The 24887-nt window shown below is 48.5% G+C and overlaps 11 protein-coding genes across 11 annotated transcripts; 6 read left to right on the forward strand and 5 right to left on the reverse strand.

The window, feature by feature from the left end:
- Window positions 1–113: 113 nt before the first annotated feature.
- V1513DRAFT_453627 (HAD-like domain-containing protein) lies at window positions 114–2115 on the reverse strand. Its single transcript, XM_066899271.1, has 2 exons — window positions 1917–2115; window positions 114–1852 (listed from the first exon to the last, which is right to left on the reverse strand). The coding sequence occupies exons 1-2, from the start codon at window positions 1945–1947 to the stop codon at window positions 444–446; spliced, it is 1440 nt and encodes a 479-aa protein (XP_066750798.1). The 5' UTR covers window positions 1948–2115; the 3' UTR covers window positions 114–443.
- A 218-nt stretch (window positions 2116–2333) lies between these two features.
- V1513DRAFT_453629 (regulator of chromosome condensation 1/beta-lactamase-inhibitor protein II) lies at window positions 2334–3532 on the reverse strand. The gene has a single exon (XM_066899272.1). The coding sequence runs from the start codon at window positions 3521–3523 to the stop codon at window positions 2405–2407; it is 1119 nt and encodes a 372-aa protein (XP_066750799.1). The 5' UTR covers window positions 3524–3532; the 3' UTR covers window positions 2334–2404.
- Window positions 3533–3655: 123 nt separating this feature from the next.
- On the forward strand, window positions 3656–4924 carry V1513DRAFT_487372 (cyclin-like protein). The gene is made up of 3 exons (XM_066900522.1): window positions 3656–3946; window positions 3994–4067; window positions 4125–4924. The coding sequence occupies exons 1-3, from the start codon at window positions 3683–3685 to the stop codon at window positions 4732–4734; spliced, it is 948 nt and encodes a 315-aa protein (XP_066750800.1). The 5' UTR covers window positions 3656–3682; the 3' UTR covers window positions 4735–4924.
- On the forward strand, window positions 4925–8230 carry V1513DRAFT_453633 (uncharacterized protein). Its single transcript, XM_066899273.1, has 2 exons — window positions 4925–5430; window positions 5490–8230. Exons 1-2 carry the CDS (start codon window positions 5149–5151, stop codon window positions 8115–8117), a joined length of 2910 nt encoding a protein of 969 aa, XP_066750801.1. The 5' UTR covers window positions 4925–5148; the 3' UTR covers window positions 8118–8230.
- On the reverse strand, window positions 8119–12379 carry V1513DRAFT_406132 (P-loop containing nucleoside triphosphate hydrolase protein). Its single transcript, XM_066895624.1, has 6 exons — window positions 12179–12379; window positions 11225–12115; window positions 10247–11155; window positions 9956–10196; window positions 8870–9903; window positions 8119–8816 (listed from the first exon to the last, which is right to left on the reverse strand). The coding sequence occupies exons 1-6, from the start codon at window positions 12287–12289 to the stop codon at window positions 8256–8258; spliced, it is 3747 nt and encodes a 1248-aa protein (XP_066750802.1). The 5' UTR covers window positions 12290–12379; the 3' UTR covers window positions 8119–8255.
- A 133-nt stretch (window positions 12380–12512) lies between these two features.
- Window positions 12513–13415, reverse strand: V1513DRAFT_453639 (uncharacterized protein). The gene is made up of 2 exons (XM_066899274.1): window positions 13144–13415; window positions 12513–12911 (listed from the first exon to the last, which is right to left on the reverse strand). Exons 1-2 carry the CDS (start codon window positions 13337–13339, stop codon window positions 12730–12732), a joined length of 378 nt encoding a protein of 125 aa, XP_066750803.1. The 5' UTR covers window positions 13340–13415; the 3' UTR covers window positions 12513–12729.
- A 56-nt stretch (window positions 13416–13471) lies between these two features.
- Window positions 13472–16557, forward strand: V1513DRAFT_453646 (PINIT domain-containing protein). Its single transcript, XM_066899275.1, has 7 exons — window positions 13472–13732; window positions 13795–14012; window positions 14067–14185; window positions 14238–14309; window positions 14367–14780; window positions 14829–15004; window positions 15057–16557. The coding sequence occupies exons 1-7, from the start codon at window positions 13700–13702 to the stop codon at window positions 16299–16301; spliced, it is 2277 nt and encodes a 758-aa protein (XP_066750804.1). The 5' UTR covers window positions 13472–13699; the 3' UTR covers window positions 16302–16557.
- Window positions 16558–16788: 231 nt separating this feature from the next.
- V1513DRAFT_453649 (aspartic peptidase domain-containing protein) lies at window positions 16789–18770 on the forward strand. Its single transcript, XM_066899276.1, has one exon. It carries the CDS (start codon window positions 17206–17208, stop codon window positions 18586–18588), a length of 1383 nt encoding a protein of 460 aa, XP_066750805.1. The 5' UTR covers window positions 16789–17205; the 3' UTR covers window positions 18589–18770.
- Window positions 18771–19265: 495 nt separating this feature from the next.
- Window positions 19266–21248, forward strand: V1513DRAFT_453650 (aspartic peptidase domain-containing protein). Its single transcript, XM_066899277.1, has 2 exons — window positions 19266–20588; window positions 20641–21248. Exons 1-2 carry the CDS (start codon window positions 19388–19390, stop codon window positions 21036–21038), a joined length of 1599 nt encoding a protein of 532 aa, XP_066750806.1. The 5' UTR covers window positions 19266–19387; the 3' UTR covers window positions 21039–21248.
- Window positions 21033–22055, reverse strand: V1513DRAFT_481556 (uncharacterized protein; the record flags this gene model as incomplete). Its single annotated transcript, XM_066900362.1, has 3 exons — window positions 21033–21156; window positions 21302–21947; window positions 22041–22055. The coding sequence occupies 3 exons, from the start codon at window positions 22053–22055 to the stop codon at window positions 21140–21142; spliced, it is 678 nt and encodes a 225-aa protein (XP_066750807.1). The 3' UTR covers window positions 21033–21139.
- A 766-nt stretch (window positions 22056–22821) lies between these two features.
- Window positions 22822–24752, forward strand: V1513DRAFT_487379 (P-loop containing nucleoside triphosphate hydrolase protein; the record flags this gene model as incomplete). Its single annotated transcript, XM_066900523.1, has 2 exons — window positions 22822–23865; window positions 23907–24752. Exons 1-2 carry the CDS (start codon window positions 23263–23265, stop codon window positions 24750–24752), a joined length of 1449 nt encoding a protein of 482 aa, XP_066750808.1. The 5' UTR covers window positions 22822–23262.
- Window positions 24753–24887: the final 135 nt, after the last annotated feature.

The raw sequence follows: 24887 nt of genomic DNA on the forward strand, positions 1-24887 counted from the left end.
CTTGCTCTTAGGGCGGAACGGGAGTTCAAGAAATTATTTGCGTTGTCGCTTATCACTTACTATTCTGTATATATATATATATTCTGTATATATATATATATATATACAGAAACGCATATTTGCCGGCTTTGTACAGTATATGTATCACTTCCGATGGATATAATACAATTAATTCGATCACAATATAAAAGCAAACTTATATACAATACTTACATATATTACGCAATGCAAATGCAAAACGACCGCAACAACAATACCATTCAAAACACCTGTTCAGTGCCGTTCAAAAAAAAAAAAAAAAAACTTAAATAAAATAAAACATGGCCACAAACAAACAAATTACGGAGTACAATAAAATTCTAACCTCCCATGCACCATGCTTTTTTATATACCCCGACGACCGTATTATAAGACAATGATTAACGAACTCAATGCAAATTCATTCAGCCTGCCACCGCCGGAATCCCCACGTCCAGAACCAAACTAACGTCCCGCACCCGATTACTCGCCAGATCCTCCAAAAACGGGACTAGATCCAACAATTCATTGTCATGCGCGTCTGAAAACCAACTCGACACCGGCACGGCGTGTTGCGGATGGAAAATGTACGACGCAGGCGAGTTATCGAGAATGATGATGTCTTCCAGAGGCCGCCCGAGTTGCGACAGATCCTTGACGTAGTTGCCCTGGTGGTTGTAGCAGCTCTCCCGGAATAGCCTATGGTGCACGACTTTGTGCACGTCAAGTTGGTCCAACAGCGGGTCCCCGTATTTGCTCACGCTGGCCGTAAACACAACGATTTCGTACAAATGCCCCACCCGCCGCATGAATTCGTCCACGCCCGGCCGTTTTATTACGTACACGTTGTGATACTGCGCCTCGATTTCCACCGGGATCACAAAATCGGCCTGCTGTAGATACTTAAAACTGCTGTGCACGAGCGTCTCATCCAGGTCCAGAACCAGACATTTCCTCCCCTTCAACTCGTCCGCTACCGGCGCCAGTAACGCTACCGGCGCCTTTGCCTGCGGGTCGCTCGGCCTCGCAGGTCCGTATTCCGTCACTTGGTCTGCCTGCAGCGAATGATAAATCTCCACTCGCCCTCTTGCCAAAATACTCTGCTCCTCTACAGTCATAGTCGCCATTTGCGCCGTCACGTGAGGAATCGTGTCCGCTTGAATCGGCTGCTCGTTCGCAACCGCAGCAACTGCTGCCTCAATCTCTTGCTCAGCCTTCGTCCCCTGTTGTCCGTGCATCACCATCTCCCCAGCGTTACTCGTGCCTGCGCTCTTCTGCATCTCAAAACTATCCCGGAATGACACTTCATGAGACACAACCGAGCTGTCCGCATCCAATTCTTCCGGTGTGCGTTCTCGAGTCCTAGTCGACGCATGCGACGACCGCCGGCTCCGCTGCCCATCAGCTTGCGGCTCAACCGCGTTACCATTCTCCGCCATGCTTTTCGGTATATTATCGAGCACTATATCCTGTGAACTCGTCGTCGGCGTCTCCGTAGCTTCCTCTTCTTCCTCTTCCTCTTCTTCCTGCGCGCGCCGCTTCTCCTCCACATCGTCGTCCTGCCGTAGTCCCACCGACGCGGAATCTCGTGCATGCGCAACCGTCACCGTGCGTGAATGATACGTCCGCGAAGACGACGGCAGCGTCCCACCAGCATTGGATGCCGCACCACCTGATCGTCGGACGTGCACGCTTCCTGCGTCTTCGAACGGTGCAGACGCACAGCAGCACAACAGCGCAGAGAAGAATCTACTCAAGAATGTCATCTTGTTTGGCGCCGGTATTGCCGCTTGTTGCGCCAGTACGGACGCTGATAGGCGCCGCGGTTGATATGCTGCCAATTGAGTTAGTCTATGCGAACTGCGTTTTGAATGTGTTTCGGTGAAAGCTGTACTCACGCGGGGCTTGTTGCTTTTCGCTCGCCGTCATCGGTGCTATACCCAAAAGATACGTAAATTAATAATTGACCAGTCGCCAATCGTTAAATCAACAGATTCCACAGCAGTGCTAGCTTCAGCACCAAAATACGTCGTCAGACGTGGATGCGCGGCAGCAAGAGCGGCCTTTGCAGGATGATAATGGGGCGGTGAAGTGGAGTTAGCTTGCAAGTTCACCAAACGGCGCGCGGATGCTCAGGCCCCAAGTGTCAAACCCAAGCATGCCAAAGTTGCCGCGATGGTTACCGCGTATCTGTCTCGAACTTATGCCATTGCGGCTCTACGCATTGGAGTATTCGGGACTGCACCATTATAACTTGTTTTGGTTGCTTAATGTGCCACCACCTTATTGTGGGGAGCAGAGCACGCCACTTAAGACGCGGTTTGTAAACACTAGATTATTATTCGGGCCAAAACAGGTCCCTTCTCTTTATCTATATTACACTATATTACCCCCCCTTAAAGAGCCCTATCCACGACGTCGCGCACCCAGCGCCCAAATACACAATCTTGTCTGCGTTGGCGCCGACCACGTCAAATACGGGACTCGCGTGCCCGACATTCACCTGGCATTCTTCTTCGCGCTGGCCGCAGTTGCCATGCTCCCCCCATCCCCACGCATAGATCTTCCCATCGCGAGCCAGCGCGAGAGTGTGTTCACTTCCGCAAGAGATTCGTAAAAGCGGCGGTGCGGTTTCGGGCACGTGTTGACAGTGCGAGTTGTTGCCCCACGAAACAATCCTGCCGGATGAGAGCAGAACGTGTAATGTCGTCCATCCACACTGGAAATCCGTCCATTCAGCCACCGTCTCCTGCGATGGTACGTCAAGGACGCCGTGTCTGTCTGTTCCGGAATGCAGCACGACAATCCTTCCCGCACCGTCAATCCCTGCTGAAAATTCCCGGCCACAAACCACTTTGACCGGAACAAATCCGTCGGGAAAGAAAACTCTAGTCGGCGTCCAGCATGCCGCACATGACGTATTTGTGGGGCCGAGTTGTCCTTTGCGCGACTGACCCCATCCGTACACATTTCCGTCGTCGAGTACGACGAGCGTATGACCCATTCCTGCGCATGCTTGCCGAACACGCCGCCCGCGGGGAGGGAAGTTTCGAATCAGCTGCGGTGTGGCCGCCGCGGTCGTAGTCTCACCGATGCCTAACTGTCCACGAGGACCGTGACCGGCAACATAGATCTCGTCCTGCGTGAATGAGCTTGCAATGACGACCGAGAAATCCCATCCTGCCGCGACGACACTGGGGCGGAACGTAGGAGCGGTGAAGCATGTATCTATTTTGTGGAACGTGCATATTCGTGGAGCACTTGCGGACATCAAACATTGGCCGTATGTATTATCTCCTGTCGTGTATACTTCTCCCGAAATCAATAATAGTGTGTGATTCCCGTTCGACAAGACAGACACATCATCCGCCGAAACTGGTGACGGCAACCACACCTCCACTCGCGTCGGCACGTCGACATCCTCCGCCGACGAATGCGACAGTTGGCATTGCGCGTTCGAGCCGAATGAGAAGAGTGAGAAAGTTCGCGACGTCGCATTGGTCATTGGTCGAGGCTGTGATTTTACTCTTGCCCACTCGGCCATCTTTTAGCCCCTGTTATGGCTTTTAGCCCTAACCCAATATAATTTGCGATCAATTGTAAGCAGTGAACTTTCCTAGTGCCAATAATAATCGTCATTTGTTTTATACTCTTATTGAACTACATGGCCGCCAGGACCGATGACGATTTGTACCGACAAGGCTCACAGTACCGCCTCTGGTCCTTTACCGCGACAGAATTGTCCTCCATTCGCGAGAAAGTGAACGCGCATGCGATAGCCAAGATCAAACGCGAACATGCGACTAACGGCTTTGACGATCTGCCGGTTGAGTTTCTGACTGCGGAAGAGGAACGGGATCTTGTCCTGTACTATTGTGGCAAAATGCAGGATATGGCAGGACTCTTCAAGCTGCCATCGCATGTTAAGGTGAGCGGGTCGTCTGGAATATTCGTCGGTGATGACTGATCGGCAAGGCTACTGCTATAGCATATCTGAAGCGGTTTTATCTACGGTATAGCGTGATGGAATATCACCCCAAGAATGTACTGTAAGTTATTTCACCCAGGTCTGGTGTCATTCAACCAACGCTCACATGTACCACAAGACACGCATGTCTCTTCCTCGCAGCAAAAGCCGAAAACCAGTTCATTTCAATCGACAGCTTCACCCAGCTCCTCACCAAGGTCACCCCCGAATCCATCCTCGAACTTGAGTTCACAGTCGCTCAGGCGCTCTCGTTCACACTCATGGTGCACCACGCGTTTAACCCGATCCATGGCTACTTCCTCGACATCCAAGCCATCTTCCCCTCACGTGTCGACCAAATCGGGGCAGCTCATGACGCGGCCCGACGATTTGCCAATGACAGTTTGTTTTCGGATGCCGCTTTTATGTTTACGCCGCCTCAAATTGCGCTTGGGGCGCTTGCAATGGCGAATGACTCCTTGATTAATGACTACTTGAGTGTGAAGTTTGAGAAAAAGGTGGAACTGTTGGAACAGCTCAACACAGTTATAAAGAAAGTTAGGAGTTATATTGAGGAGGGGGCGAGGGAATTGTCAAAGGAACGTGTAGTGGCTATTGATAAGAAGTTGTATTTTGTGAGGAATCCGGGTAAGCTCAATAAGCGCAAGGCGGAGGACACCGTGCTTAATGGCAATGCCAAAAGGGGCAAGACTGAGAAAGCTGAAGATGAGGTTACGACGATGTCGTGAACATAGGAATAAGTGGGCAATTGATATTGATCAAATTGGACTTCTGATTACTGAGCGCGGAGCATGCCTTTTTTGTATATAGATAGATATATATAGCTGCTATCAGGGTCAGATATGCGTATCAGAGAATTATGGTTGTACATTATTGTATTGTAGTATCGGTATGTAGGGAATTTTGGACGTTTTGCTTTAATAATTTATCAATATCATTAAACATACAAAGATTGCTGAGATGAATGCGCGATTAAATCTGCAATTGTAATATTACCCACTCTAACAACGACGACAACGGCCGATAAACCACTACTGAATCATGTGCAACTTTCCCGGGCGGCTTTCGCTCAGCGGCGCATTTCCTTCACGAGAACACCAGACTGCCAGAACAACTGGCCTGGACACGGCACAATCGCTCCAATGGTGGGCCTCTACCGGTCAGCGCCGTTTCTGACTCTGGTAGCGTCGCTGCTATCAGTTTTTGCCAGTTTCGTGATCCCGTACTCGCGCTACCTTTTCTCGGCCTCCTTCTCGTGGGCCTCCTTCTTTCTCGCGACATTCTTGCCCATTGATCGGTTTCTTCTTACGAACGAGAATTTTCAAAAGTATAGACGGATAGATGTGGCTATTTGCTCGACATGCATTGTGCTCAGTACAGTGTGCGCCAGTTTGTTGGGGGAACGCGGTAATGGTCTCGGGTCGGTATGTTTCCAGTCATTCCCCGTGAGTTACATATATCACCAAAACTAAATATCTTCAAGGTCCTGATTCCATTACTGGTCCACATCTTGCGATTTCAGTACATGACGCATCCAGTAGCTGGTGACGTAGACGGCAATCTTCACGAGCATGAGAAAAATATCACATACGGCACAACGAACGTCGATATGAGCACACTTGTCTTCATTACCGTCACCTCTTTTCTCGCACTTGCGCCAAACTATCCGGGGGCTTCGCAACTCGTTTTTGGAATGTGCTCAAGTATTTTCGCGGCAACGTATTTGTCGATCTCGGATATCAGTATACCCCTCACTCGGTCAGTGCTGCGCGAGATTTCGGCATATACTTGCGCGGGCCTGTTGCTGATGTCGCTACTGCTTGATGGCTGGGCGGGATGGAGTGCATTGGGGACTTCAGACGGGCTCGCGACAATGATATTCGTGTGGTCGTTGTTTTCCGCCATCAAAAACATCATCATCATGGTGCTCATTCAACAACTCTCGCCAATAAACGCGTCATTTGTTGATTTAATCGGCATCCTCAGCACAACGCTGTATTCGCACACTGCCTGGAAAGTCAGCTCGATGTGTATCTCATACATGGCGATCGCGAGCGCATTGTTGCCAACTCACATCGGCGACACGAGGATCAGGTACTTGTCGATTCGATTGAGCAAGTTGATTACCCTTGTCATTGCGCTATTTCTTTTTAGTTTTGGGACTTATATGGCTGCGAAGCCGCGGATTGGTGGTTCTTCTCAGCGCGTGATGGTGTCGAATGTTGGGGGCAGGGATTCCTGGAATGCGACTATACATCCGATTTCATATCTCATAGAATTGCATTCAACCAAATTCGTGGACTTAATCTCCAGGCAGACGACTACATATCCTGAAGCAGTGAAAGAATATAGACGCAGATATAATCTCAATCCACCACCAAACTTCGACAAGTGGTACGCGTTCGCGACAGAAAAGAAAGCAGCTGTGCTGGACGAGTACGACACGATCTATCAAAACTTACACCCGTTCTGGGGACTATCTCCGGCCACCATCAGAAAACGCGTCAGCGACGCATTAGCCAATCCAGATAGTTTCCTACTCGGTGTGTATATCCGCAACGGCGCGATCGCAAATGTGACCGGCGCCAAGGGCCAGTGGTTTGACAATACTATTACTGAGGTAATATCCGGATTTGCCCAGTTTTTGCCAGATATGGATCTCGCGTTTAATTTACTGGATTCGCCGCGCGTTGTGATACCACATGCTGATTTGGCGGCGTTGTTAGACAAACCGCAGAAATCCGGGACGAAGAACGAGTTTACAAAATTGCCATCCGAGGAGTTGGATATTCCTCTGGTACGGGATGCTGGAAGTCTTGATACGGTTTTTGACTCGTTTTCTCAACAGTCATCCTGGGGTCACGCCAAGTTATCTTGCTCTCCTCACTCACCTGTGAAAACTACACAAATCGACAGCGTGAGCCAGTATGCACTTTCAATTGGTTTTATTAAGAATTCCACGGCGGCTTTGGATATCTGTTTATCACCATCATATCAGCACCAGCACGGCGTATTTGTGCGTCCCGAGTTCTTCAGTTTAGTAGCCGAATCCGTACCAATATTCTCACAAAGCAAGCTTTCCTCATTCGGCGACATTCTCTATCCATCGCCTTCATATTTCGCCGAACGCGCTCCCTATGACCTCGCGTCTGACAAACTCTGGGCTGAAAAATCGGCCTCGATGTTCTGGCGCGGAGCAGCAAGCGGGGTTCACTCCCAGGCAGGATCATGGCGACAGGGCCATCGGCAACGGACTGTTTCGTATTTCAGCTCCTTTGCGGAGAATTGCACAATGTTGATGGATTTAAGCGAATTGGAAAAGTTGAATCAACGGCTTGAAAACGGGAATTTGTTGGGGTGGCAGGGCAAGCTGGCGGAGTTGGCGCGTGAGTCGCAATCGAATGCGCTTCATGAGAATATTATTCACAAACGGAATGTGGATGACAAAATTAAAGATAAGGCAATCGAGAGGCAAAAGGCTAAAGATGTTGACAAAATTCATGAGGATAAAGAGGCAGGCGATGATAAGGATACTGAACAAGCCGATCATGAGTTCTATTCGGAGCTGAGCAAGCAGCAGAATGCGAACGAGCAGAATACCGAGTCACAGTTCGCTGAACAGTCGGTTCCTAAGGGGGCGTTTGAGAATTACATTGACCTCAAGTTTTCTAAGTATCAGCAGTGCGACGATGCTGATTGCCAAGCTCAGACAAAGGAGCTAGGAGCAGTCGCGCCGGCGTCGAATTTTCAAGACACCTGGCAGTACAAATACTTACTAGACATGGACGGGAACGGACATTCAGCGCGATATTATGCGTTTTTGAAATCGCGATCGCTCGTTGTCAAGCAAACGTTGTTGAAAGAGTGGCACGATGAGCGCTTACTGCCGTGGGTGCATTACGTCCCTCTCTCGGTTGGCTTGAAGGAAGGCTTTGAAATACTACGGTTCCTCATTGAAAATGATGTTTCTGCGAAGCACATTGCAGATAGCTCCAGGCGATGGTCAGCAAAGGCTTTGAGGAAGGAAGACATGGAAGTGTATTTTTTTAGGCTCTTGCTAGAATATGGAAGATTAGTTGACGATAAACGGGACATTATCGGGTGCATATAAGGTTTTGAGTATAATGTTTTGTAAGGATTATCGCTGTTGGCTGTATGTCACGGTTAGGACGTGAACTGTACTATATGCATATTTACATTCGAGAAACTATACCAAAACCCAGAGCAAAATTACCATACAATTCTCGCTCTACATTGTCTTAGCTAAATTTGCTAACTGCTTTCCTGTGATTGAAGTGAGCGGCTTGATTCTAATCCTCGGCTGTGGCCGACCACCTTTCACAGTATTCCCACTACTGCTCTGTTGAATAATATTGTATATCAAGAACGGCGGCATTTCGCTAATATTCCGCGACTCGTCAGATGAGAGCAAAACCGAGCTAGGATGGATATAAACCGGCGACTCAGGTTCGCGAATGCACGACTTATCAACACCACCTTTTCCGCTTAAAAACATGGTGTCCCGGATGAATGTGTACTGGTTCAGTCGGAGATACGGGACGTCTGTCACTTTTACCTTTTTCTTGCTTGGGCCTGAGGCGGAGGATGAAAGGTCAAAGCCGGCCACCAGATCGGCGCGGACGACGACTTGGTCGATGAAGCCGGATGCGACCATTTGCTTCAACGCCTTTACCTGCACAATCGATGGTGCATCTAAGCGTGTGTTAAACTGGAGATTAGCGAGATTTGGCGTATTGATCGCAACAATGTGTGTTAGCTGCTGCCGCAGCTTGTGGATTTCCTCCATGGACTAATATCGTTTTATCAGCTTAGTCGACAATGTAAATTATGAAGCAATCATACCTTTTGACGTACGAAATTGTTAAAGCAGAACTCAGCCTTCGCGTTCTCGAATTCATACGCGCAAATAACGCTCAACATCTGCAGCACATCAGATGAAGCATCAAGTCCCGAAAATTTTCGTCGGACAATATAGTACTCCTTCCGTCGTCGTTTATTCAACTCGATGTCGCCATGTGTCATCTGACCTTCCTCGCCGCTATCATCACTGCCTTCTTTGTCTAGCATCTCACTTTCTATTCCCAGCTCGTGTTCGGATAAGAACGGGTCACCGACGGATAAGCCTGCGACTATGGCGATGACGTATTGTAGACAGTCGAATTGCTGGCCGATCACCAGCATTTTTGCGAATCTCGGTGCCAACGGAAACACGCTCATTGTCAGGCCAAGATCAGTTAACCGACCGGCCCTGTTAATCGCACCGAGGTAATGAAGAAGATTCTCGGCCGTCACTAACGTGTTCCGATCCGGCGCAGTCGGGAACGGGAAGTTGGCGATTGTGTCAATGCCCATGCTCTTCATCTGCAGGACGACGCCCTCGATAGGCATACGCAGAATTTCTGCTTTCGCAAACTGTTTGAATTCGCTCTCGAAAACCGCCGAGGAGTAGAGTCGGTAGCAATGACCAGGCCCCGTACGGCCGGCTCGACCTGCCCGTTGATCTGCACTCGCCTTGGAAATCCACCTGACGTCAAATCTCTGAACACCTGTTTCTTCGTCGTAGTGTCTCTCTTTTACGCGGCCGCAGTCCACGATATATCGAATACCCGGAATAGTCAAACTGGTCTCTGCAACGTTGGTCGCAATAACACAGAGCCGTGCATCGTCTGGAGGTGGCTCGAAGATCTTGAGCTGCTGCGCTGTGGGGAGAAGAGAATATAGAGGCAAAACATGCAGTGGAGCTGAATTGATTTCGTCCGTCTGTTCCTCGAAGCCTTCTTCGATCTCGTCCGGTAGTTCACTGTCCGATACGTTGTCGTCGAAAACATCCTCGATGATGTCGTCGCCGAGATCAATATCTTCCACTTCAACGCCCGCTTAGAAATCGTTAGCGCAAGCAGGTAATAATGGAAAGCCAGTTGCATTTACCTTCTTTCGCCGAGAGTTTAAGAGAAACATCAACAGGCTCATCATCAATCGCGTTCTTCTGATGTCTTCCTTTCTTAGAGAACGCCTGACGGAGGCGTCGGCATAAATGAGTGATCTCATTCTGTCCCGTTAGAAAGACAAGGATCCCTCCCGGAGGTAGGCGCTGATGAATCTTGCTGATCTTTGTAAAGGCTTCATCCAGATATTTGACTGCCGTACGACGACTGAAATGATTCGAGACCTACGATCGTATTAGAAAGACAAAGTCCAATCGCGGATAAAATGACATACTGGAAACTGTCTAGCTTCAACATTGAGAACTGGGGGAGCAATTTCAAAGAGAGTACTATTCTCTGAAAAGTCCGAGACTCTTAGCGTGGCAGACATGATAATGAGTTTGAGCGGCTTTGTAGATGATCCCTGCTCTTTGCTCATCTCATACCGGAGCTTCAAAACGCGGCTCAATACGCCGATTAGGATATCTGTATTCACGTTGCGCTCGTGTGCTTCATCAATGATGATCGCTGAATATTTACTAAGCGTAAAGTCTGTTGACAGCTCCCGTAGAAGGACACCATCAGTCATAAACTTCATAGCTGTACCTTCCCTCGTGTTTTGTTCAAATCGAATTTGATATGCAACTCTGCCCTTATGCTTCGAGCCAACTTCGTCACTAACTCGTCGTGCCATACTTACAGCAGCAACTCGCCGAGGTTGGGTGATGCCAATCATACCTGGGTTGTCACTTCCAGGGTCACCATATCCAGCTTCAAATAGGAACTGTGGTACTTGTGTGGTCTTGCCACTACCAGTCTCACCACAAATAATGACGCACAGATTATTGTTGACGGCTTCCATAATCCGCTGCTCATCTTGAACCACTGGAAGCAAAATCCGCGCTGCCTGAATATCAGGATGGCGATCGACCTGGACGTAATACGCTTTTCGATTCTGAGCATCGTCTACTGTCACAATCTCTGGCGGCGGCGTCGCGCGGTCTTCGGGACGATCGATTGGCTTGTACTGTCCGATGATTCTGGGTAGTGCGTTGATGTTGGACAACTCTTCAGACTCACCACCTCGTGCCTGGATTTCAGCCCATTTCTTGAAACTTTCACCCCTTGATATTCGGGATCCTGCAGTTTCTTCCTCATCTCCTTCTTCGTCTTCTTCCTCCTCCTCCTCCTCCTCCTCCTCCTCCTCCTCGTCCTTGTTTTGGTCGACGTCTTGAACGTCAGAGTCGTCTGAGCTGTCACTATCCTCCGCGACGTCTTTGGAGACGCTGTCGGCTAGCTGTCTGTCCTTGAAGAGGTCGGCAATAGTAGCGCCCTCGGCAACAGTTGGCTCATCGTCAAATCCGTTCCACTCCTCCTCCTCCTCCTCCTCCTCTTCCATCTCTTTGTCCTCTTCCTCCTCTGCTGCGTCGTCATCATTGTCGTCAGAATTAGACCCCTCGCTAGTGTAGTCATCGTCACTATTCACCATAGGAACCTTCGCTTTTCGCAGCTTTTCTTGCTCCAGTCTGGCACGCCAAGTGTATGGCACTTTTTTGTTACTGTTGACAAGTGTGGCAGTCGTTTTCGGCCGTTTCTGCAAGTTTCCAAAACCAAATCCGTGGCTTGATCCAAATAGACTCATCGTAGATCCCTTTCCATTATTCACGGCGGATCCTGAATCTATGACTTGTGAGGTGGCTGACAGAGATCCTTCGTGCTCGCGCTTCAAGGGTATGGATGCCGGGGCAGCGACTTGAGTCGATGCGGGCTGTGATTCAGGTTCGCCCCAGCTAGTCGGGAGGTCTGGCATAATCGTTCGCTCTTCGTATAGCAGCTTCGACGCTTCTTCATCCAGAATGCCTAGTTTCTCTTTTGATAGTGCCTCCTGCAGCTGTTCTCGTCGCGACATATTGTTGGTGCCGAGTCTCTTCAAACTGTGAAGCAACGACGTATCGAATTTCGAGTCCGCCAATTTTTGCAGCAGTACTTTCTTCTCCTCTCGTTTAAGCTGTCGTTCGATGTATTTATCCAATCGTTTCGCTTTCGCCCTAGACCATTTCGACTCTGGAGGTTTGAGCAACTTCTCTAACTCGGATTTCTTCGCAGCCTTCTCCTCTTCTGTCATGGGCACAAGGACCTGCGCATTAGGATCCTGCTCTTCATGCTCGGTGTTTATTTTATTCGATATCTGATAACCAACTGTGTCCTCGACCGCACCATTCTCAACAGCTTCAGGAAGTCGACTGGCTCTAGGTTGGCGCGACAGTCTCAACTTCCTCTGCTTCTTGATCGATCCGGAGCGCGCCTTAGCATTATGCCGAATTCTATATTTTCCCATAGCAACAATCTAATTCCTAAACACTGCAGTAATATATAAAAATATCAGGCCCATCTTCCCGACCTACAGCAGAGCTTGATAATCGAAAGCTCGGCGAGAGTACTCTCCCTTTAGCAGCCCAAATTTTTTTAAGCTTTTTCAGGAGTAAGATTGCTACCCGGCCTCAACGTTGGGAGTTATAAAGCCCTTTCCCACAACGGTCTTGGATTATATTGGAACTATTCTTTCACATTTGTGCGAAAATCATATCAGTTAATATACAATACCGTGCGCTATTGGCAAACTTTTTCTATCTAATAATTCAGGGAAGCCTTCTCAATGAGCATATACAACAAACATGACCCAAACATGTAAATCCCATAAAAACACTATTCTGAAATCCACAAACAACGCCGAATGACTTTTATAAAACCCGCTATGGATAGGATTGTACAACAATATCACTTCTTGCTCTTCTTCTGCTTCTTAGACGGGAATACGAGCGACTTGTTTCCCTGTTTCTTTTTCGTGATGATTTTCGACACTTTTTTCTGTTTCCATTGCTCGTTTCTAGATCCTTTCCACCCACTTGTGCTGATTGTGGCAGCGGCAGTCGACTCAACGTCCATGGGGGCTGCATCATCTGAGCGTAAAAAAGCAGAAAATTAGCACTCATGAACATGCGTAGATGTAAATATCTTGCCCTTAAACCAGTAGGATATGCTAAAACATGATTCACTATTCAAAGGCTCCGACGAAGGTAAGGCACTCGTGATCAACTAATCCGAACAACGAATAAAGTTCGTCCTCCGGGATCTCGTTCGACCCACAAGACAAAAACTTCGATAATAATGAAGAAAGAGTATTATACCAACCTTCTTGACGATTAATGTCCGCAGGCTCAGATGCGCTGGCGGTGGATGCTTCAGCGTCGTTCTGTGGCGAGACGTCTGACCCCGTCAGTTTTTTCGAAAGCCGGGCTGTTCGTGCTAATACGACGGGCTCAAAAATCGTCGCACGCTTGATTCCGCGATTGCGAACTTTGGACTTTGCCCTTAAAGACTTGGCCATTATATATATAATTGTGCTCGTAGGAAATGTGGCGGAAAGTATAAGCGGAGTGATTGGTGCCAAAAAAAAAATAAACTGAGATGGCTTTGTTAGTTGTGCGAAACCGGGTCCGTCCAACCCTTGCCGCTTAAACTCATCGTCAACACGGGTAGGTGTTTAAAATCATGAGCACGTCATACAACTCGTAACTCTGATTATACAAGGTGGTGCATTACGGATACACACGATAACGGTGAGATTCATTAAGGAATTCCTTGTTGCGACTAGCAGAATTCGTAGGCGGAATATCAGAGCTTCAAACCGGTGCGAGAGAACATATGCCACAACAGCCGGTACCGCCATCTCACCAGAAATTCCAAAATGATACCGGAAGATACATTTGCGAGGCACAATGTTCGTATTAATTGATTCTTTTACTGCGCAGGGATTGATTGCGCTAATGGAGACGAAACTAGGAGCTGCTACGATACGTGAACCAGAACCTGACTGTCCCTCCACTTAAGGCGATTTGTAAGACAGGAGGACTAAATATGCAGGGTCGCAAAAATATGCTGCAAATGCGAATTGTTGGTAGATTAAATGATCTTCGTACCGCGAACCGGGTTCATGACTATGAGGTGCTGAAGCGTGCCATATTAGACCAGTATGCCGAGCATTTCGCCACGAGGCCAGCGTACGTTTTTCTCAATCAGATTTTGGTAGGATATGGGTGGTAATGTTACAGTAGATGGAATAGTCCGCCGGCCGGGCCGGGGGTGGTGTCTGCGTATGCGGGGACAGCAGCTTCAGGTAGTAGAGTCGCTTCTAGTCTACCCAATGGCACGATTGCAGGGACAGGGGGTGCTGGTAAGTCTATTGGAACATGTAGTACACTTATGCGAAGGCTGAATTTGATTAGAGCCAATGGTTTTCAAATCGAGTCCTTTCTTCGTGCTACTTGCGCAATTGTATAATCCCTGCTACTGTGGCGGTCAGTCAATTCAATTATCTTTATCTAAGTCGTCTCTGCAATGCTAATTCTCGGTAGCTATTCCTGAACATCGGAGCTCATTCACTATGACCTTTCGTTTCACACAATCGCAGCTTGACAAAATGAGAGATAATTCGTATCGCATATATCTCCTGTCAGCATTATCAGAAGATGCATACAGACAAGCGACCGTTCAATTCCCTCAAAGCATGGAAATTAGAGTGAATGGTAAAGTCGTGCAGGCGAATTTGCGAGGATTAAAAAATAAGCCTGGAACAGCGAAGCCGGCGGATTTGACGGATTACATAGCGAAGGATACTATGACTCGGAATATGGTAGAAGTGATTTACGCATACACGAGGCAGAGATATACGGTTACGCTGCATATGGCCCGAAAGCGCAGTGTGCAGGACATTGTTACGCGGATAGTGGCTGGGAAACGGCTTGCGAAAGAGACTGTAATGGGGCAAAGTATGTTCTATCTCGTGCGCGATATCCATAACCGCTAACTGTTAATAGTCACCAAGAATCATGGAGACGACGATGACGACGACATTGTGGCGACATCGAGTATCGTGAGTTTGAAGTGTCCTCTGTCATTTGGCCGGATACAGGTGCCGATTCGAACAATAAGGTGTTCCCATGTGCAATGTTTTGATGCCACTTCATATATACAACTTCAAGAACAAGCGCCGGTATGTTGTCGTACGAACGGTCTGAAAATAACTTGCTGATAATTATTTATAGACATGGCAATGTCCTATATGTAATATCTATGCACCGATAGAGGATATCGTGGTGGACAACTACTTTGACGAGATTCTGAAACACACGTCGAAGAGTGTCGAGTCGATCGAGATAGATCCGAGTGGAGTATGGCGTGTACCGGAGCAGAATGGTGCGGCCGACGATTCTGATTCAGAAGATGACATGGGGCCAGGACGGAATCCTTCATCAACGCAGCATCCGGGCGGGTTTGAGGTTATCGATTCGTCGCCAAGGCGTGGTGGCAGTCGGGCACCTGCGAATGTAATTGATTTGACGCTTAGCGATGACGAAGAGCCAGCCCATCCGGCCCAGCCAGCTCCTCGGCAAGTTCAACCGGTTGTTTCACACAATGGATCAAACAATGGATATCACGAAACAGTGACTGCGGAGGATCGGGAGAGGCGTCGGGGTTCAAGTGGTCTGTCTGGGTTGTTCACTCCCAGTGAACCAGGAGAAGACGCGGGGTACCAGACCGATCAGTTTCTTCACGATAATCGTGAACAGAGCGTTGATGAAGGGGACGGTCCGTTTGCGATGTTGACGGAGGCATTGCAACGTGGTGCTGCTGAGTTTGAGGAGCCGGCTACTTCGATTATAGAGACGCCTAATCGGATAGAGAGTTTTATAAATTCCATTCCGGATTTTTCGGATTATGTACCATCACCTACTCCGCCTCTGCTACACTATGAGCCGCAGCACCAGCAGCAATCAGAGCAATTCTTTAGACCAAGTACACCATCTCGTTCATATCCTGGAACGACGGCGCCATATTCTTTGCCGGCGATAACGAGTCCTATGGATATGCTCAGACAAGAAGCCCAAGCGGCCACGACGCCATCGCCTCCGCCAATCCGAGGATATTTCTCTACGCCGCCTAGACTGCACTTTCCAGCTGTTACGACGACCACCAGTCCAAGTCCCAGAAGCGCCTCAGTAGCCTTTCCGGTTGCAACGAACACAAACGGTGGCGACATGTTGAATGGTATGACAGCAGCACCTAACCGACACGGTGCTGCGGCGCCTGTAATTCCGTATTCTACACGACCGGCATCTGAACTGCCAGACGAGCATACCGCCAAGAGACAGAAAATCGGGGCTATGTCATCAAGCGGTGACGGCCGGTTTGCGATTCCAGAATGGGCTGTTATGCCGTCGCCTACGGCTTCGACAGTTGTTATAGAGCAGTCGTCGGACCGAGGGCTACCTGATGACGAGGGTAGGTGATGTGTATTGATAGGTTTGGATTGTTTTTGCGCTCAGTGAGTATTTGCGGTATATGGCGTTATTTATCGGATTGTTTATGGCTTTGTATATTTGTATGTTAGATGCGTGGGACTGCGTTGTAAAAAGCCTGCTATTATGGTTGATTCGAACGTTGTTAACAATGCCGTTGACTTTGCCTGCCATCTCCGGGAGACTCCCAAGCTTCAAAAACCTGACAAAACACACGTGGTGCCCGCGACGCCGATCCCGAAAGCCGCTAGGTTCGTGTCAATTTGAGGGCTGCCTACAAATAGAAATAGAATTCACTACAATACGAGTATTAAACCTTGCCAATAATGTGTGAGTGAATAATATGACGCGTCCATGCTGCGGCTGGCTGTGCCTTTGGCCATGCGTCGTCGACTGAGCACTTGGAATGTGACCAATTCTAAAGTAGTTTTGAGTTATATTTGGAATACGGACTTATCTTCATAGGAGGCTGGTTGCTGGCTGCTGGCTGCAGCGAAAGAGACGGTGATAGTGATAAGCGATGCGTACAGAATAGAAGCGGCTCCTCACAGACCCTTGCATAATACTCGTACTACCTTCGAGACTTGCCTGACGACTTTTGTATGCGCTGGTCACGAGTCACGAATCCCGGGTCATGGGTCACGGGTCATGACAGTCAGTCAATAAAAGTCAGACAGGGGCAAGTCAGGAACAGGTGACGTAACTCAACTGAGCGGCTGTGCAGTTGCATTCTTGTTCTATGCGTACTCCGTCTTTGTCCCCCTTCTTCGTATGCCTATTATATCTCGCCTTTTATATAACACTCATTTCTCGGGCCACCATCAAAGCTACTGTCTTTCTTTCTTTCTTTCTCTAATTTGTTGATTCTTTTTTGTCCTGTCCACGGTATACAACCATGAAGTTCAGCACGATCGCTACGCTCGCCCTTCTGGCTTCCGAGTCCGTCCTTGGGTCGCCGATAATAGAATATCGCTCGAAAACCCAGGGCGTCGTCCACTTCCCCATAGAAGCCCGGTCAAAGCCAAAGGAGCGACTAGCCAGGCGCCTCCAGAAACGAGACTCTAATTCGACCGTCACGATGACACTCGACAACGACATCAAAGACGGCGCGTATCTAACAAACATCACCATCGGCACCCCCGGACAAAGTATCCGTGTGCAGCTCGACACTGGTAGTTCAGACTTGTGGGTCCAGAGCTCGGATAATCCTACTTGCCTGGTCTCACCGGACTTTTGCGCAACGACTGGGAAGTTCGACGGAGCCAGCAGCAGCACGTTCACCTCCACTTCCGAGGACTTCACGATCTCTTATGCGGATGGGACGTCTGCAGACGGAGTTTACGTAAAGGATACTCTAAGTTTTAGTGGGATTTCCATCGAGAAATTTACGTTTGGCTTGGCATCGAATGCTAGTTCCAGTCTAGGAGTGTTCGGCATCGGATTCGATACGAACGAAGCTGCCCGGACAACGTACGAGAATCTGCCGGACATGTTGGTGTCGAATGGACTCATTGGCGTAAAAGCCTATTCACTCTGGCTTAACGATATTGATGCGTCGACCGGCAGCGTTCTCTACGGCGGAATCGACCTCGGCAAGTTCACGGGCTCATTGGAAACTGTGAGTATGCTTACATCCTCGGGCTCGACATATGGCCCGTTCTTGCTTAGCCTTACGGACGTTGTGTATGTTTCCGCGTTTTCTAGCACTACAATTCTGTCGTCGTCCCAAGGCGGCAACGCGATTAACGTCATTCTCGACTCTGGCACAACTTACGGCATTCTTCCAGAGTCCATGGTCAGCGCAATTGTACAGGCAATCGGCTCCGGGCAGTACTCAGAAGACTACGGTTTATACCTTCTTGACTGCTCACTCCAGAGTTCGAGTGCGACCGTCAACTTAACATTCAATAATGCGGCTACGCTTGCAGTCGGGCTCAAGCAGCTCGTCGTGCCAATCGAGTACAATTCGCAGGGCAGTACAGTCTGCGCTCTCGGCGTGCAGCCTGTATCCTCAGCCTCGGCCAACTCGCTTCAGTACCTCCTTGGTGACGCGTTCCTCCGGTCAGGTTATATAGTCTACGATCTCGACAACAAAAAAATATCTATTGCTCAAGCCGTGTTCAACTCCGATACAACGGACATTGTCGTCCTAAATTCGACCGGTGTGACGGGGGAGTCTGGTCAAGGATCTAGCAAGACTTCGGCGGCGTTCGCACTGCGCATTCCGGTTTATACGGTTGTTGTTTGCGTCGCACTTGTGGCGAGCGTGTTTTTCTGATGACATGATCAATTAGGCGTTTGAAATGTGAAGGCTGGATTTTCTGTTTGGGAGCATATATCGGATAGGAAAATGTTTTATATTTAAGGCGACTTTAGGATGCTATGTATTGCTTGCATGGTTTTGCGTTTTTGTATATATAATAGAGACGAATTAACAACAATTTAAGCAATCAACAGAAATATCTGCCCCTGGTCTTGGTCTTCAAGCACTGTATTTGATCGCGTGGCTAGCAATAGTTGATCCAGTAGTTGTTTGGGAGAATATGTCAGATACGAAAATGCTCAACGCTAGTTAAAAGTGGTTCATGGTGCCATTAAGGAGGAAATGTAATGATTGCTTTATGTTGAACTATATCATCGAACCAAAGTAAATTGCTATTTAATATTACTTCTCACGTGCAGAACGGTATTAAACCTTATCTCACTCATGACTGCATTCCGAAGCGGCGCGGTTTTCCGCTTAATGCGATGAGCAAAACTTCCGGGAGTTGTTCGACAATTGACAGATGGAAACTTGATTATCCGAGATTCTGGTAATAGAACGGCGAGACCAATGAGAAAAATTGAGTAGCAGAGTTGTGTCCAACGATCCGGTTACAAATGTCGAGTGGCCCCGGCACAAAGGGTTGGCTTTATTATGAGGCAGTAATTTAACCTTGCTGACCCAAGGGGTAAGGCACCAAATGGAATGTGTCGATCATCTTGACTAATACTCCGCCTGTTTTTCGGTATCGCTCTTTATTTTGTTTGTTATACTACATCTTGTACGTTCTTTTCACAACTGAACGGCAGCCTCAATGAAAGGCAGTATCCTCTCGCTCGCTGCTCTCGCGAGCAGTTTGACTCTACTGCCGGTCGCTCATTCCTTTGTCGCTCCCGACCTTGAACCCCGCAACTATGGCGGCTTGCTCCAGCTCGGTGTCGAACGAGTCAAGCGATCTGACGCAAACCTGATGCGCCGAGACCTCGTTCCCGTAAAGCTCGATAACTACTTCGGCGTTGCATACATCGCAACCATCAGCGTTGGTACTCCGGCCCAGACTGTCAAGTTACAGCTAGACACCGGATCGTCCGATTTATGGGTACAGGCCTCCACGAATCCTTTCTGCGCCGCAAAAAGAACTAATTGTGAGGAATCCGGCACTTTCGATGCAACTAAATCTAGTACTTTCTCCCAGCTGCAGAATGATCCGTTTTACATTTCCTACGTCGACACTACCGGTGCGGAAGGTACCTATGCAACAGACACTATCCAGATTGGTAACGCGACAATCGACAACTTCGTCTTCGGCTACGCGGAAAACTCAAACTCATCGCTTGGAGTTCTCGGTGTCTCATTTACACTCGATGAGCAGTCCAACAAAACCTACCCGAATCTTCCATATCGTCTTAAACAGGACGGCACCATTGATCTTGTTGCATACTCTCTCTGGCTCAACGATCTCGAGGCTAACGTTGGCTCGATTCTCTTTGGCGGTATTGACATGGGCAAGTTCACTGGCGAACTGTCAGTCATCCCCATGTATCCTGACTACTACGCTGATTTCAACGTCACACTTACTGGCATCAGTGTCAGTTCCAGCAGCGATGCCAACGGCAAAACAATCGTGTACGGCACTTCGGATGCTCTAGTGACAGACTACAGTACGATATACACTGTTCTCGACTCCGGTACCTCTCTCGCCACACTCCCTCTTCCAATCCTCACGGCGATTGTCGAGGCGCTCGGGCTATCCGACGCCGCACAATACCAGGAACAGAGCGCATTATATGAAGTCGACTGCAGCGTGATTACTTCAGACGCGCTCGTAGAGTTTGAGTTTGGTGGGAAAGCATCTGTTGTGGTGACCATGGACCAATTCATCCAAGTGCTGGGCACCGACGATTTCGGTCAGGATGTTTGCGCGATCGCTATGCAGGTGTCGCAGTCGCTCGACCCATACACGGAGTCGTATATAATTGGGGACACTGTTTTGCGATCGGCTTATGTCGTTTACGGTATGCAGTTTCTTTCACTGGTTGCTGATAGCGAACCACGCTAATGACGCAGACTTGGAAAACCAAATGATTGGCCTCGCCCAGACGTCGTTCAATTCCTCGGTCACGGACCTGTATAGTCTTTCGGCCGGCGGTATTCCAAACGGCCTTATTGGCACAGGAACCAACAATTCTGAGAATGACAATAACTTATCTTTCACATTTACCGACACCGCGAGCGTTACCGGAACGCCGAGCGCTACAGATCCTGGTTTCCCCGTCGTAGCGACTCCCAGTGTCCCTGCGATGCGCACAGCGACGACGTCACACTCCCATGGCTCGACAACGACTAGCGCACATACCACGCAAGGATCGAACACAAGCAAGGCCAGCACTCTTACCTTTCACCCTGTTTCTGTGGTTGTGATGGTAGCTGCGTTTGTGCTTGGCGTTGGCGCAGTTTTGATGTAGATTAATTGCATGATGAGTGGTAATGTAAATAGAGTGGATCTTTCATGCAAATATACTATATTCCGGTGTTTCTCGTCTCGGCATTTGTTACAGCTCAGAGTCTACCTTTGTTGGCGAACTGAATAACCCCACAAGTGTTTTAAATATGAGAGAAGTATCTGCCGACAGTCCCAAAAGATACAGGAATTCAATAAACTTGCTGCAAGATTATAGCTCTTCTCCGAGCCTGCCGACGCCATGGCACTCACTCTCAGATGACTTACAAGTCTGATCGCATTGAGAGTAGGTTCCCATGGCGACCGAGAACCCATTCAACCTTGAGAAAAGCTCAGCCTCCATCCGTTTCGCGGCTTCCGGACCACTGATGATCTCGCCCACCATATCACTTCCAGGTGGGAAATCAGTCTCAAAAATTGGTTCCCCAGTGCCTCTCATATTGGCCAACACTGCTTGACGAAAGTGCCACCGTAGAATCTCATCCCTTACACTTTGCTCACTTTTCGGATCTCGACAAACCGGGTCAAGTCGCCGGGCGCCTACATTGAGAATATCATCCGTAAATGTAACTATCTTGTAGTCATCATCCACATTGATACTGATGCTAAAGTTGTCAAACTCCGCATGGGCGTCCACCTTCATAAGCAGTCCGTTCTGACATGGGTTGACCGGCGCGTCATGCTCCTCCTCTTTATATGTAATCCACCTAGAAAAACCATTCGCATTGAACCATTCTTCACCTGACAGCGGAAAAATGTGGGCGGCATGGTAAATTGACCAATTGTCCTCATCAACCCGCGATTGGGGATTGGCAACACCGGTTACCACGCACTTTCCGTCTCTCGCACGAACACGCTTTCGAAATTTTTCATCTCTCCCGGAGACGGTGTGAGAAAGTATTAACCCAAAGACCTGTTAATAGGCATGAAGTGGCAGATTTTGGTCAGTCGTCGAGTTAGTCAATGATACGTGTCTGGTATATCAAATGAAGGCTGAGGTTAATACATTGGCACCTTTCATGCCTGATGCAAATGACCAAGAAGTGATGAGAATCATAGCAAAGCCTTATATGCGAAAACTTGAAAGGCCATCAGTCGTAACTCCGACTTATTCCTCGGTTACTGCTGCCACTCTTCAGGCTTGATTGTAGAATAGCAACAATAAAAATAGGCACAGAACCTGTGAGAGACAAGTCTCAAAGACACTAGTGAGGCCTGAGATGACAGACCGACGACAATGTTCAGATGCATTTTTGACGGGGCATGGCCAGGGCAGAGGTTATTTGTATGAGCCGGAGAATCTGGGGTTTAGTCTCCGCTTTGCTACATGGCCTGATGGCGACTTGCTTACCCAATGGCCGGCAGTCGGTGTGGCCGACAATCGGTACCAGAATCCAGTGATATACGATTATTTGGTATTAGAATAACGATGTATTCTGATCAACTTTTTTAAATACGTTCCTAGTTCAATTACTCCATCTATTTGTCCCATATGCCCACGATCTACCGTGGCTTTTTCAGCACTGCTATATGTGTAAATGAGAGACATCTCGTCGGCCCGTATTGCCTCAAATGCACCGTCAAATTCATTGTGGTCTGTATACCCTTCATCATCGTCCTCATTGATATCGTTCTTGCTCCGAACTTTCTCTATTTTTCGGTCAAAAGCTATTTGGAAGATCTCAGCAGCAAATGGTAATTATCACGTGCAGCGAGCTTTAAACCTTATCTCTACAAGCGACAGAATTATTTGCTGAGTTCGTTCGATCAGTGACAGACCGCCGACACTTGGCAGGCGAAGGTGGACCTGATCCGAGACGTGCGTGCAAGAATGCCAGACCAGCGACAGTATTTGCGGGAGCCTTAGGCAGGAGCCCAGCAGGTGAATGTTCGATCATTGCGCCCCTCACGTCGTAGTGGCGGTTCTCCCTGTTGCTATATGGCGTTCCTATTAATCAAAGGTATGCTTGATAGTTACTATTATTCGGGCAAGACAATTCGGCAACTGCCAAAATTATATATGTATCAAAATAAAACAAATATGTCGAAGTGTACATCTTGCACAAGGGAAACCAGAGCACAAGAAATAGGTGACAACTGCAAACCGTCATGCGCCGCAACTGCATCGTCGCATCAGTCATGCATCTCGCGTTTTGCTCTTGATAGATCTAGATTTCAGCAAAGTACCTCATTATTTATCACACTGCCGACGCGAGCCGATAAATTTTATGGCAAATGCAAACAAAACAGGGTTGTGGCACCTTGTGCGGTCGCTATGGATTTTGCTTCTAATGTCACCCGCTGCATCACCGGCGCCGGATTCGGTGGCGGCTTCCAACTGGATGGATGCTGCCCTTGATAATGCTTACGCTGGCCGAACAGCAAACACGCACTACCGGCTATTCGAGTTAGTGAAGAAGCAGCATCCTAACAGCCAGATACTTTCCCTTGACGATCCAAATTTCGACTTGACTGGATTCCTGGCGTCAAAGAATATCACAGAAGATGTACTGATTGGAGCGCAGGTCCCCAAGCAGCATATCGTGCTGACTCGAAGCGACAATGCGAGGAACTTCAGAGATTTCAGGCGATACCACGGTGAGGAAGAGACCTACCAACTGCCCACGCTTGAGAAATCGCTCCAGAATGGCGGATTTGAAGTAGACTATGCATCGACGCATTTCAATATCTACCAGTTTGACTGGTATTCACCCATACGGGCGATTTATTTGGTCTTTGACGGTGACGACCTAACGGCTGGAACGGAACTCGTGCAAGATGTATATGACTGGATGGAGAATGTAAAGGACGAAATCTGGGTGTTCGATCAAGTAATTGGAGAAAGGACAAGAATATGTACCAGCTTGTCCAGAGCGCAGATTGGAATGGTATTGTCTTGGAAGCAGATATGCTTCACAACCTACGCCGAGATACTTCCGTATTTTTCGACAGCGAAGACGCATACAAATCCCTGAACGTAGCGTGGAAGCGCGGAATCCTCTTAATCGGACCTCCCGGGAACGGCAAAACCGAAGCAATCAAGGCTATCATAAAAGGCACGTCTGTCCCTTGTCTCTACGTGAAGTCGTTCAAGTCGCACGACGGTCCCGAATTCGGGATCCGAACTATTTTCAAAAAGGCGCGGCAATCGGCCCCATGCATTCTCGTCCTCGAAGATCTTGATTCGCTCCTCGAGCCCATGACCCGCTCATTTTTCCTCAATGAACTCGACGGCCTTGAGAGCAACCATGGTATCTTAACTGTGGCAACTACCAACCACCCTGAGAATATTGATCACGCCATCCTCAACCGTCCATCACGTTTCGATACAAAGTATGTCTTTGATCTACCTTCGCCATATCTACGGCAGAAATACATCAACATGTGGCTCTTGAAACTCGAATCTCTAGGAATCGGCGTCAATGGCGATCAGTACGCAAGCATAGAAGTATTTGCCGAGGAGCTCGCTTTACGGACAGAAGGATGGTCATTCGCGTATCTCAAGGAGTTATTTGTGTCTTTTCAATTATCACGTGCTGCATTGCAATCTACAGGCGTTGCAGCTGGCGATACAACCCAGGAGATCTTTCAACACGTGGAAACTCTTGGTAAACAGGTTGCCATGGACGCGTCATCGTCAGCCGACGATCCCGATGCCGCACTATCGGCCATGTCGTTCAGGGGTATGCGAATGCAGATGGGACGTATGATGCGTTAGATTGCAGGCTGCACCTCAAACTCGTGCACCTCAAACTTGTGCGCGCAGGAGTTCCCAATATGTACCGCATTGTGAGGCAGCGGACTATGTAGCTAAAGCAATAGTTTATGATTGCAACTTTGTACTGAAATGTTT

The sequence above is a fragment of the Lipomyces chichibuensis genome (genome assembly GCF_038497645.1).
Source record: "Lipomyces chichibuensis strain CBS 12929 unplaced genomic scaffold V1513scaffold_61, whole genome shotgun sequence".
Classification (NCBI taxonomy): Eukaryota; Fungi; Ascomycota; class Lipomycetes; order Lipomycetales; family Lipomycetaceae; genus Lipomyces; species Lipomyces chichibuensis.

What these genes read in the sequence shown, in the direction of transcription:
- V1513DRAFT_453650 (XM_066899277.1), top strand. Translation starts at nt 19,388, where the DNA reads ATGAAAGGCAGTATCCTCTCGCTCGCTGCTCTCGCGAGCAGTTTGACT. An exon ending in ATCGGCTTATGTCGTTTACG is followed by an intron (nt 20,589 to 20,640) that starts GTATGCAGTTTC and finishes CTAATGACGCAG; the next exon opens with ACTTGGAAAACCAAATGATT.
- V1513DRAFT_406132 (XM_066895624.1), bottom strand. Translation starts at nt 12,289, where the DNA reads ATGGGAAAATATAGAATTCGGCATAATGCTAAGGCGCGCTCCGGATCG. An exon ending in TTGAAGCTAGACAGTTTCCA is followed by an intron (nt 10,197 to 10,246) that starts GTATGTCATTTT and finishes ATACGATCGTAG; the next exon opens with GTCTCGAATCATTTCAGTCG. An exon ending in ACAATTTCGTACGTCAAAAG is followed by an intron (nt 8,817 to 8,869) that starts GTATGATTGCTT and finishes AAACGATATTAG; the next exon opens with TCCATGGAGGAAATCCACAA.
- V1513DRAFT_487372 (XM_066900522.1), top strand. Translation starts at nt 3,683, where the DNA reads ATGGCCGCCAGGACCGATGACGATTTGTACCGACAAGGCTCACAGTAC. An exon ending in AGCTGCCATCGCATGTTAAG is followed by an intron (nt 3,947 to 3,993) that starts GTGAGCGGGTCG and finishes CTGATCGGCAAG; the next exon opens with GCTACTGCTATAGCATATCT. An exon ending in TATCACCCCAAGAATGTACT is followed by an intron (nt 4,068 to 4,124) that starts GTAAGTTATTTC and finishes ATGTACCACAAG; the next exon opens with ACACGCATGTCTCTTCCTCG.
- V1513DRAFT_453639 (XM_066899274.1), bottom strand. Translation starts at nt 13,339, where the DNA reads ATGGCCAAGTCTTTAAGGGCAAAGTCCAAAGTTCGCAATCGCGGAATC. An exon ending in GGACATTAATCGTCAAGAAG is followed by an intron (nt 12,912 to 13,143) that starts GTTGGTATAATA and finishes TTTTACGCTCAG; the next exon opens with ATGATGCAGCCCCCATGGAC.
- V1513DRAFT_453627 (XM_066899271.1), bottom strand. Translation starts at nt 1,947, where the DNA reads ATGACGGCGAGCGAAAAGCAACAAGCCCCGC. An exon ending in CGAAAAGCAACAAGCCCCGC is followed by an intron (nt 1,853 to 1,916) that starts GTGAGTACAGCT and finishes CTCAATTGGCAG; the next exon opens with CATATCAACCGCGGCGCCTA.
- V1513DRAFT_453633 (XM_066899273.1), top strand. Translation starts at nt 5,149, where the DNA reads ATGGTGGGCCTCTACCGGTCAGCGCCGTTTCTGACTCTGGTAGCGTCG. An exon ending in GCGGTAATGGTCTCGGGTCG is followed by an intron (nt 5,431 to 5,489) that starts GTATGTTTCCAG and finishes AATATCTTCAAG; the next exon opens with GTCCTGATTCCATTACTGGT.
- V1513DRAFT_453629 (XM_066899272.1), bottom strand. Translation starts at nt 3,523, where the DNA reads ATGACCAATGCGACGTCGCGAACTTTCTCACTCTTCTCATTCGGCTCG.
- V1513DRAFT_453649 (XM_066899276.1), top strand. Translation starts at nt 17,206, where the DNA reads ATGAAGTTCAGCACGATCGCTACGCTCGCCCTTCTGGCTTCCGAGTCC.
- V1513DRAFT_453646 (XM_066899275.1), top strand. Translation starts at nt 13,700, where the DNA reads ATGATACCGGAAGATACATTTGCGAGGCACAAT. An exon ending in TGCAGGGACAGGGGGTGCTG is followed by an intron (nt 14,186 to 14,237) that starts GTAAGTCTATTG and finishes GAATTTGATTAG; the next exon opens with AGCCAATGGTTTTCAAATCG. An exon ending in AACTTCAAGAACAAGCGCCG is followed by an intron (nt 15,005 to 15,056) that starts GTATGTTGTCGT and finishes AATTATTTATAG; the next exon opens with ACATGGCAATGTCCTATATG.